The sequence below is a fragment of the Scleropages formosus genome, chromosome 14, assembly GCF_900964775.1.
Source record: "Scleropages formosus chromosome 14, fSclFor1.1, whole genome shotgun sequence".
Classification (NCBI taxonomy): domain Eukaryota; kingdom Metazoa; phylum Chordata; class Actinopteri; order Osteoglossiformes; family Osteoglossidae; genus Scleropages; species Scleropages formosus.
In genome coordinates this window covers 2,449,894-2,461,900 of record NC_041819.1, presented here as the reverse complement: position 1 = coordinate 2,461,900, position 12,007 = coordinate 2,449,894, and the positions used below count along the sequence as shown (strand labels likewise).

Sequence of the window (12,007 nt, the reverse complement as noted above, 5' to 3'; positions counted from 1 at the left end):
AAAGATATACTGGTATTTCCATGCAACACTGAAATATTTAATACCAACTTGCTTTTGTTTAAAAGAGTCATTTGCAGGGTTTTCCAGAGAAAATTTTGCAACACGGGCAAGGAGATCTTGTGCAGTAAGACAAGAAAATAGCTATGTCTGAATTAGAGAAATGTGTACTTTAAGTTGCCATTGTTACTTTTGCCACTGTTCTGATATATAGTTTTACCCTTTAGACCAGAACATATGAAGGATTTTGTCTCATTTTAGCTGTGGTATCTTTCATTTCCTTAAACAAAATAACACATTTATTTTTACATCGTCACAGCATCACAGAACCATGTTTATTTTACTTAAGAACTTTTATTGGACTAAAAGTTGCCTGAAGATTTTTTTTTTTTTTTTTTTTTTTTTAAAAGGGAGGGGGGCAGGAAAAGTAGTAATTTTGATTTGATTTAAAATTTAATCAGCCTAGGATTTATATACTGCAATGAAGTTTACAAAATCAGTTTCAGTTTATGGCTTTAAATGCAGTTATATATATGTGTGTGTGTGTGTGTGTGTGTGTGTGTGTGTGTGTTCGTGTTCATCACTGCAGAATGCATCTAATACATGCTTAAGTGATACTTCTTATGTATATTTTCACGTTTCTGCACTGTTTTACTTAAAATCTGTATTTTAAGTAAATTAAAGCACTTTGAGAGGTAATGGATTTGCTAGGTCATCTTCATCTAGAATTTTTGTAGCTTTATTATTTAACCAAAGTATTTCTTGAGTTCCAATGACTTCATTGAGAACGAACACAATGTATTTGAGGTAGTTTTGTAATATCCTCATTATAATGGGTATTCCCAACACAGATTCCTTGTGATAAGATTGAAAACTGTGTCTTCACCGTTATCAGCTTCACTTCAGATTCTGCAAATTGTTGAATGAATTAAGAGTTCAGTTAGAACAAAAGTCATCACACACTGTAAAGATGGTGTTTATCAATTAATTTGTAATATTCAGTCAGATGGATTTTTGGGGAGCCAAATTACAATTTTAATGTTGGGATTACTCTGTTTACATGAAGGTGTGCCAAATGGGTACATAATCTCAATAATAGAATATTAGCATACATGCAGATGTACTTGTTGTTTGCTGTGGATGTAATGTCAAACAATGGAATAATTTTCTATTCTGTTTTAAGGCTGCGCTACAAAAGATTTAATACATTTCTAATTTTAAATCAATATCTAGGTGACCTTGATATGTCCAATGTCACTTGTATGCCAAATTTATCTGAAGCATTAACAGGCAGAGAAACTATTGCTCTTTTCTGCAAAACCCATTAAAAGTTTGTAAACCTGAAAGGTCATACAGCAGCACACACTCAGCATTCTCAGAAATGCGTATGTATTTAAACGAAGCTACCCGAGTAGGAGGAAAGTGATGAATGAAAAGGCATGGGGCAGTTTGCCAGTCCACTTGTACCTGTTAAGTCCGACAGGTACCAGAGGTGGCAGTGCTCACAAAAGCCATCAGTACTGCACAAGACAGCACTTGGTTCAAGTTGTTCAGTGCTACTGTTTTTGGAGCATCTGATCTTAAGATGGGTCAGATGATCTGTTTGAGTTATTAGGCAAAATATTTATTTAGCTAATGCTTTTTTTCCTGTAGCAATTTATGATGTTTAGCTAGAGCTTACAGTTCACATCTCGACAGGTTCTTAGCGATGCTGATTTTTGCATTGATTATGATTAGTTGGGTAAGGATCCTGATTTTAAAAAAAAATAGCAGTTCTTCTGGAGTGTCACTTTTAGTTTGCTGCTTTACAGCCTTTGAAAGTTTCTAGAATGCACTAGAACATTCTTGAAAGCTCAAGAATCTAATGTACCGGATGTTAATTTGCTAATTTCAGAAGTGTGGAATATTTTTCTGAAAACTGACATAGTACTATGGGGGTGTGGTGGCGCAGCGGGTTTGGGCAGGGCCTGCTCTTCGGTTGGTCTGGAGTTCGGGTCCTGCTTGGGGTGCCTTGCGATGGACTGGTGTCCTGTCCTGGGTGTGTCCCCTCCCACTTCAGCCTGTGTTGCCGGATTAGGGTCCGGCTCCCCATGACCCTGTCTGGGACAAGTGGTTTCAGCCAGTGTGTTTGTGACATAGTACGAATGCCAGAATCAACAAGTTGTGTTACGTTGTGACTTAATCACTTATACAGCCGGGTTATATTTACTAGAGTGGTTCAGGGTAGAGTACCTTGATCACGGGCACTGTAGCAGCAGTGAGCTTTGAGCCCAAGGCAGAGGTTCTGACCACTACCACCATGTAAGTGGTAACGGAGCACACAGTACGTCAAATTCTCGTGCATCTCGGTTGGAACATAAGAAGGGGTGGCACGCATTTTCCTGAGCTCTCCAGTGTCAGTCGGTTGCGCCCCTGCTCAGAGCCTGGTACACGTCGCACTTCATAAAGCCACAGTAAACGGGCTGGCCTTAGTGTACCAACTCAAAACAGTGATGTCTGTTGTATTCAGTGGCAATAGAAATATCCTTGACAATCAAATTTGTTTAGTTTCTTTTCCGCTTTTTTCATTATGGATTACTGCTGCTGAATATTATTGGGGAAGCCTTGGTCAGAATGAAAATTGGGAACTGGAGAGATAAACACACTGCACAACAAAGGTTCATCTCTGCAGCAGTTATGTATGTGCTCTTGTGGCTTCTTCCTTTTTCTGCCTCATCGCTCTCTAATCCACGTTCTAAAACCTAGAGATCTTTCTCAGGTGCTGAAAGCTACACTTTCATGTAAACATTTACCATACGTTTACCTACACATTTGCCACGTGCATGTACTGATTCAGTACGTACCCCTACGATCTGCCTTCCCAAAGACGGCATTAGTAAAAAAAAAAAAAAAAAAAAAAAAAAAAAACAAATATTCCCCTGGGATCGCTAATTTTTGTACCACAAATTGGATTACGTCATTCAAAATAATTGTTTCCAGTAGTCAAAATTGAGTCCTCCCTCTTCAGCTTGTACTTTTAGGGGTTTTAAGTGCTTAGATTCTTTATATGCCAAGTGACTCACATTGTGGGATGACAGTTTTAAAGTCCACTATTACTCAGGCAGTCCAGTGGGACCCTACACTTTTGAAGGCTCAGCTGTGGGCTGAATATACTGCTAACTGCCTCAAAACATTGTCCTAAGGATTTGATGTCCCCCCCATGTTGTGGCATGTTGATAATGTTGTTACCAGAATTCGTTGCGGTAAACTGGAATGACTAAGCCAACATGTCCTTCCTTGCTCCTCGTTTCAATAAAAAGTGTTTGGAAATCTCAAAATTTGCTGCCAGACCTTCAAAAGAAATGTTCCCTGTGGCATCTTACATTTTACAGTTATTACACTGATTTTATTTCCTTTACGCAAAACTTTCAGTTCAGACCTTTGTTGAACCTTAATGTTATAGATTATGTATCTGAGGGTTTTAGTAATTCTTCAGACAGATTCGGCTTCGTCTTTGCCCTTTTCAGGGTGCGCCGCGTTCTGCTTGACGCCCCGCGCGGCCCGTCTTGCACTTCTCCCTTCTCCCAGTTTTCGCCTGTGAATATTTCCAGATGTTGTGAAAGGAAGGCCGCCAATTTGGTGGGAGTTTGTGCGCTCTGTAAAGGGCGGGCGAGCTGGCGGGCCCTGCTATAACGCAGGCAGTCTACGCGTGATGACGTCTTGGGGGCCGATGGAAAGGTACACGTAAGGAAGGAGAGACGCGCCTTTCTCCTCCTGTTTTGCTCACGCAGCCTCCCCTTCTGTAATGCGGTGTTTAAGCTCAAGCGGCTGTGTGGAGCTCGCAGCGGTTTGGGACCTGTCAGCGTCGTAATAATGGCTGGCACACGCCTCTGTCTCAGCTTCTCTTTTTTTTTTTTTTTATTCAGGCTGCTGGGCGGATGCCCAGAAAATTGCTGCAATAAGTGTTTCAATTGGACATTCTCCCCATCGGGCATGAGCTGGGCGGGGTGAGGTGAACCGTGGCACGGCCCTGCGTTGACTCACCACATTGTGCTGTCTCATTGTAGAGCACGGGGCCTGCCCTCTTCTCTCCATTCGGCTCGCTCAACGGTTGCACCGTGTGCACAATTGAACAAAGTAATGATTAGCGCCAGCGGAGCGTCTGCTTGCCCCCCCCCCCCTCCCCAGAATGGCTCGTCCGGTGCTTCGGTATGCAGTGTTTGAAAAGTTGCGCATTGGCTGGATAAGTCAGATTTATAGTCTGTTTTCTTTTGAAGGATATGGCAGTTCAAATAAAGAGTAGGAGACATACACCAGCAAAAATAGTTCTGCGACGTGTGCGAGGGATATATGTAGGTTGTATGTACGTTGTACAGATGTTACCACTACTGTTGCCAGTTTGTAAGGAAGTAAAACATCTGGAGGGTTATTATTCTCGTGCGTATGGAAAGAATAATAAAAAGAAATGTATCGCTGTGGTCCACATTGGAAGGTCCATCCACAAGTATGTGGTTTATTAACTTAGTTTGAGTAGAGCAATTAACATTTGAAGTACATTTGAGCTTGGATGAATTCTGGAAGCTTTGGTGACCCTTTTGGAAGTTCTTCGATAGCGCCACAGTAGTGCTCCATGCCCTTGTGCTCCGTTATGCTTCTGTGTGTATTTCTGATTGCATTTTGGCTGTAAACCCTTTCTGTTCTTTTTTTTCTTGTAAAGATGAAAAAAGGGAAACATTTAGTAGTACAGCAAACCTGGAAAATGTTCATCTGAGAAGTAATGAATGACCGGGATATCATATCAGTTATACCATGGTGGTATACTCATTTATGAAAAACGCTGCTCTACAAATGATTATATATTAGCTACATCAGTGAGAAACAAAATCAGTTCTTAAAATTACACTACGCTGTCATACTCTCATAATAGCTGCTCAGGCTAGCTGCCATACCATTAAAATACTTTCATATCCTTACTTTGTGGGGTAAACCGCAGTGGTTATATTTCCATTTGCACTCGAATCTTTGGCTCCTTCCTTTCTGCCTGAAAGGGGGAGGGGAAAGATCAGTCAAATTCAGTCAAATGGTTTTTTTCTTCTTCTTCTTCTTCTTCGGCTCCAGCTAGATTTTCTTACATTTATGCATTCAACCAAAAGGCGGAAAAGGCTCCTACAGCCCTTGCGTGTGTGTGCGTGTGCACGCAGGTGGCCGTTCTCCCGTGTTCAGAAGCGGAGGCCTGTCTAACGACTCACTTCCCCTTTGTGCCCCTGACAGATCGCGGACGGAAAGTGCCTTGTCAGACCGCGTCCCTGCTTGAAGCTGCTCCCGGGCCTTTCCTGATACCTCAAGTGCAGCTCCACGGCCGAAAGACGGAAGCGCCCACAGAAGCACAGAGGGAAAGAAAGGGCTTAATCCATACCAGCAAGTCTCACGCATATTATTAATATTAATATTGTACCACGGGCTGCCGTAGCCTAGTCGCAGCAGGAGCTCAAGTGTCCGCCGCTGGAAAGACGAGAAAGACGAGGGCGCCCGGTTGCTCGGTCAACGTTCAGGCCAAGGCATCTCTGATCATGTCCTTTCGTGCTGTCAGAGGCCTGCTGCTGGAACACGCCAATTGATGAGTGACTGCTCACTGATACATAGCGCTCTCTGTCCCCGCACCCCCACCACGCCGCTGCTTCGTGGGCGTTTCGCCGAGCTCCCTGTTTCTGATATTTTTTGGGAAGGAACAACTGAAAGAACAGACAAAGAAGAACGGGACGGCCTGAGCCGAAGTTTCTGACCGCGTCGTGAGCCCTCATGCGTGCCGCTTTCAGGCGTGCTTTTTGAGCCAGCAGAAACACACACCCGCGCTCGGTCCCCTCCCAACCCTTAGGGCTTCCCCCGAAACACTTTTGATATGGCTTTAAATATCGCTTCGATAAGAGACACGAAATGGCTGACCCTGGAAGTGTGCCGGCAGTTTCAGAGGGGGACGTGTTCTCGGAGTGACGAGGAATGCAAATTTGCACACCCACCCAAGAGCTGCCAGGTGGAAAACGGAAGAGTTATTGCCTGCTTCGACTCCCTAAAGGTAAGGAATACCAAGAAGCCCATTTCTTTCTAGCATGATTTCTTTCCAAAGCTTTTTTCAGAAAGATTAGATTCAATATAAAAAGCAGGAGACATGAGACATGAGCAGGTTGAAGTACAGCCACTCTTTTTAAGTAGCTTCAGATTGTTTTTCTAAGCCAGGCAAGAAAACACACTGTATACGGTGAGTGGGTTCTGTAATGTGTTTCTTTTTTTTTTTTTTTTTTTTAAAATAGTTTTTATTTTTGTGTACTTTAATCTTTCAGAATAAATGTTTCAGACTTCCTTTTTCCTTTCATGTTTTTTGATTAAACTAGACTAGGCCAAAAATGACAGACCGTATTCCTTGCCAAACAGTGCAGTAATGCCCATGAACAAGGGTTTCAGAGATGATAGGACAGGGCCTCTACAGCCAGTGAGATGTATGCTTTCTATAGACATTTTTCTGTCTCCTTCATTGGTTCACTCATTCATTCATTCATTTTCACAAACCACTTGGTCCTGGTGATGGACATCCAGAGCCTATCATGGAATCACTTTGTGCAAGGTTGGAGGGTTACAGGCAGGATCTGTGTACACGCAGTCTGTTGCAGAATAGCCACGCGCACACACACATATTCACCCGCTTTGCACATCGCAGGCACTTCAGCATCACCGTTTCACCTGAACTGCATATCTTTGGACTGTGGGAGGAAACCGGAGCACCCGGAGGAAACCCATATAGACATGGGAAGAACATGCAAACTCCACACAGACAGCCCAGGCAACAGTGCTACCTGTTTCGTCACCATGCCATTTTTGCGTCAGCTGAAGTTCATTTCCAATACCAAAAGTGTTAATCCTGGACTGACATCGGGGATTGTGTTTTCCATAAAACATTCGTCAGCAGCTTGTGCCCAGGCTGGGGTCGCCCATGTCTGCTGTGGCCCTCACGGCAAAGAGCTGGTAGGTAGTCCAAGCTCTCAGGTTCAAAGGCCAGATGGCCCTTGTCTGAGCTCTGAGCCTCCCCTTGGTTTTAGCCATTTACATTTAACCACTACACTTTACTATGTTGTGTCCTGTAAATGTGTCTCTGTGTACGTGGGTGTGATTGTAGTCAAACCCATAGAAATGATGGTCCTGAGCGATTGATTTAATTTTTTTTATTTATTTATTTTTCCTAAACCAAGATAAAACGGCAGATCAGGCCGACTTATTGCCATAGCAACTGGTGGCTTGCTGCTGGTAAGCAGTGGCACCTTTGTTCCTTTATATGTAATGATGGTTAAATGAGTTAATTGACATTTTATCGGTTTATCGTTTTCTCTGTTGTCTTGCACTTTTCCAGTTTAAGAATCTGAGGGTTTCGTGCACCATTAGAAACAATTCTTTTATCTGCGTTCAGGCAGGTATTGCCTAACTCAGCACCGCACGTGTTATGCAGAGTGGGAGAAAAATAACCTGCAAGTGCCCATATGAAATTTTCTCTGGTTCTTGAGTTGCTGGAGGACCTCTCATCACATTTATACATTCATTTTCCCCAATAATCAACGGGGTACCTGCTGCCTAAGCACCTTTGTCCGCATGTGTTACTGTATAATGGAAGCCACACAGAGGCTGCACACCAGGTATTAATGGGCTCCATCTCCTCGAATAATCCGGCATAGTGAACTCCAGCCATATGGGGCAAGTATCCATAACTTTCACTGGGATTATCACCAGTGCAGCAATCCCTCACAGCTCAGCAGCTTTGGGAGACTGGGTTAAACCCCCAGCCCCCTACGACGGTCCCTCTGAAACCCCTCCTAATGAGTCATCTCCCGAGTCGGGTAGACGGCACGAAGACCAGGGCCCCGTAACGAGAGCGGGCAGGTGTCAAACTGCAGAGGCGTCCTCCATGCAGCCGACCTTTTAAAGACCTCCCATTTTGGTGCAAGGGGGTGAAACTCGACCTGACACATCAGGATCGTTTCCACTGCCTGCACGCCGACTTTCCTCCCTGACACCTTTTAACACAGCACCCTTAATGGAAGCAGAGGCAGCGGCGCCAGTGCCTGGCGGAAGCAGCCTCCACGGACGGAGGAGCAGGCCTGCATGGCCCCGGTGTATCAGAGGCCCACTCTGCTGCTCACACCTGAGCTGCTTCCTCTCCAGGGTTAGGGAGGGTCACATAACACACCCATTCTCTCCCCCCCCCCCCCCCCCCCCGCAGACACAGGCACTGCTCAAATAAAAACAAAAAAGTGCATTTCTGTATCACCACACCCACAATATTGACCCAGCACACCAGAACAATACACATTGTCTTCTGAAATAATAGCATGGTCAGCCACAGCCGTTGGAAGAGACCACGGCCCACCGCTGTAGTAATGCATTCCTGCGCTGAAGTAATGGCTCCTGTCGATGGGCAGCACAGCTGAGACTCGAACCGCAGTCCCAGTCGTATATTTGAGACGCCCTTCAGAGACGGTTTTTCTGGCAGTAAACAATCTCTCAGTCCAAAGCAGAAATTATTAACATGAATTTAAATGGCAAATGAGTCAACAAAAAGGCTAGCGTACCCGTTGAAGGACACGTCTAGATTTTACATCAAGTAAAATGTCTGTTTTGAGTAGTGCGTGGGAGTCCTCGACTGTACCTTTAGACTTTCTTTCATTATGGACCTTTGCAGTCCTTTCAATTCCTGCCATAGTTGTAGTGGTGAAAGCTGCCCCCCCCCCCCCCCCCCCTTTACCAGGGTAGCTGTATTGTCTGTGGATCTGTTTGGTATGAAGGCAACGTTTTGCCACCTGCGTGGAGTCACAGAAGCTCTTCGTCCAGTGAGCGATGATAGTCAGGGGATGGGAGACTGTATCTGCCTGCAAAATACACAAATAGTTGAGACATGTGATGGTGTCATACTTCCTGCTGCTGAATGGCCCCTTGTATTCTCCTCGCCCATCCAGCATGACGTACATGGGCTCATCGCCGTGGACAGAAATCAAAATGGCTCCTGTTCTTCTTTCGGTGGAAAGAATGGTTCCTGTTACAGAAATGGGCATGTATTAGCATCAGAGAAAAGATTACTGTGTGTTTTAAAAACCTATGCATACAGCACAGCTTACAGCTGGAGTTGAAGACACTTCAATCCTTTGAGTTAGATTCTCTTATGACCACCAATGTCTTCAGGTGGCAGTTGTTCCACAGAGACCATCGCTCCGTGCAGTATGAATCGCTTCTTCTTCATCACATTGTGTGACAGACCAGCATCGTTTTTGCATGTGTGTATTTTCAGTTGTTCTCAGTCCGAGTTGACAATTTTAGCCGGTGTCACTGTAGTGAAACAAAATATGATTCAACAAACTGATAGATTGAAGATGTCAGGCTTCTTTCCACAATGTGCTCATGGTTTCTGTCATTCATCAGCAAAGTCTTCTATCAGCACAAGCAAAACATGGCATTCTTTGCCGAAGGTCTACGTAAATACAAGTAGTGTGGAGAGCATCAAAGGCACTAGAAGGCCCATTGTGCAGAATCCACACCATGAAAGACAATCAACGACTGTAATGCACTCGCCCTATGCTTGTGTTATTTATTTTATTTTTATTTGTTTTTCAACAGTTTCAGTCCCAGGGTGCCTAGCAGCGGGGATCTCTTTTGAAGGGAACATTAAAGGTTCTGTTCGTGTCTTTCTGGACCTCTGAACACTCTGACGTGAGAATCCCCTCTGAGACCTGGAAGCTGAAACTGGGGCTGACTTTCTCACACTGGCTTACGTAGATTTGTGTGCTGCTGGATTCTTGTTCCAGGCCGCAAGTTACTTTGTTTATTAAAAATTTATGGATGAAACTGATGATGATGACATGTTTAATAACTTTAATTTGTAGGGCTCCTGTCATACAGCCCCCTCTCCAAGTACTTGGTCCCACCAAAAGTTGATTTCTCCTCCAACAGACTGGGAAAAAATGTTTGGTTGCATATTCCCATCATGTGACCAAAACTGAGGATGATTAATGTGCACCGAGTGTGAACATGGATAGGGCTTCCATATTGCTCAAGCGTAGCTCTACCCCAAACTTCCCCCTGCTGAACCAGCAAGCTGGAGAACTGCTCATGTGCAGCAGGGAAGTGAATGATGAAATCCCCTGGGGCGGTGAGAAGAACAATGAAGCGTTGACTTGTGTACTCCCTCCCACCCCTTGCACTGGCTTACCACTTCAACTTGACATGAGAGGGAGCACCAGAGTCCTGTCTACTACTGAAGTGAAACCAGAGAAGCTGCATTGCTGTTGTCCTGACACTTGCATTTTCACACACTCATTTTTAAGGTTGGACCCAGTAAACGCCTGTGGGAGGGAACATTTGGTTCAGTTGTCTATTCTAGCCTGACTGACAGACCTTGCCAGTTGTGCAGGGGGGGGGCATTCTTGGGGATGCTCAGCTGGCCTTAAGTATGAGTAAGATCTCATTTTGGTTCCTTAGCTCCTTAACCAGTATGCTTAAGGGGCAGCTGATAACCTGGTGGTTAGAGCTGCTGCCTTGCTGCCTTTGGATCCAAAGGCTGGCGGTTGAAATCTCACCTACTGCCGTGATACCCTTGAGTAATGTACTTACCCTAAATTGCTCCAGTAAAATTACCCAGTTGTATGAATGGGTAAATTGTAAGTTGCTTTGGAGAAAAAGAGTCAGCTGAATGTATTGCTCCATTTTTTGTGTCCATTGCTTGGAAAAGAATGCCTCAAAGATAGTGTCAGCCTATGATGGTTGGAAGTCATGTGTTTTTAATGAGTGCAGGGTATTTATTTTTAACCAACTTACTGGTGCATTGACCCGCACTGAAACAGAAGAGATTGAGGTTCCAGTCTTTTTTCTCCTAACATAACGTCCTTAATATGATGGCAAAACAAGACATTCGAAGCACCTTCAGGTTGGAAGGTAAACCTAGAAAATGCTGCAGTTGTTTGAAACTAGAAAGGGGATCTAACTGTCCTTGTGATGCTTCTCCAGGAAGTTGAGTTGTGGTCCTGGACCCTCCCCCATCTTCTCTGCTCCCTTTTCCCCCACGTTCCCTGTGCTGAAAGGGGAAGCTTTCCCGTTTCTCTGACACTATGAAAATGCCTTCACTTAAGTATATATTCATGAGTCTAGGAAACATTTACTACTGCAGGTTGCAGTCCGCTGAGTATTTTTTTTTTTTTTTTTTTCTTCCCACTAATTAGATCTTAAGTGACTGAAGCGTATCTTGGGTGGAGCTGAATGCCGCGGTAATGCAGACTATTGACACAGTCAGGGTTTTTGTTTACCGCGGTAACGCAGCTGGGGCACGAGACGGAGAGGCTCTAATGAGACGTGTGGCCTGTTAATTGGTCCTTAGAATCAGAGGCCTCGTCTAATCAGCCATTAGCTCTTAAATCACAGATACACTGGGAGTTGACTGCAGCGGCGGACTCGGGAACGACGGCAGGATTTCATCAGCATTCATCACAAAGACAACTGTTAGGCCCACACCGCAAGAACATCTGCAAAAATAATTGGTGTCCAAACGATTTCAAACGAATGTGCTGTAAACATTGTTTTAAGAAAATTTGTTAGCGTAAGTATTTTTCAATGAATTTTTTTTAATGTACAGTTACTGACCCGGTGGATGGTTACTGTAAATAACCCACGCTGACTATAGTGAGCCCTTGGGTTGTGACCCACTGATGAGTTGTTAAGCCATTGGCTGCTGCTGATGTCAGTCACAGCTGTCATCTGAGAGCCTACATGGAGCACCAGCGAGAAGTCCACAAGGCCCCTGGACCCCAGCGCTGACAGCCATGTGATGTATTCAAAGCAGGGATATTAGTGGATTACTGTCAGCGTGGCTCCTAGATAAGAGGCTGAGCTGTTCTTTTACCCCCTTCTTCAAAAAATGTCCTGGAAGGAAAAAATATGGCACAATAGATTTATTCCTCAGTGATTATCCCTGTGACAAGCTCAGCTGAACTCCTGGTGGCTGGAA

The 12,007-nt window shown here is 44.4% G+C and overlaps 1 protein-coding gene across 17 annotated transcripts in view; it reads left to right on the top strand.

Annotated features, from left to right (window-relative positions):
- mbnl2 (muscleblind-like splicing regulator 2) overlaps positions 1–12,007 on the top strand; it is a 58,274-nt gene that overhangs the window by 14,135 nt on the left and 32,132 nt on the right. For 10 of the 17 annotated variants that reach the window (XM_018725094.2, XM_018725034.2, XM_018725044.2 and 7 more), the window contains one exon: positions 5,248–6,049. In XM_018725094.2, coding sequence (XP_018580610.2) covers positions 5,876–6,049 — 174 coding nt within the window. In that variant the 5' untranslated portion in view covers positions 5,248–5,875. Of the gene's footprint in view, positions 1–5,247; positions 6,050–6,688; positions 6,994–12,007 lie in introns of those variants that run through there. The other 7 variants (XM_018724999.2, XM_018725017.2, XM_018724990.2 and 4 more) reach the window with 4 other exon arrangements.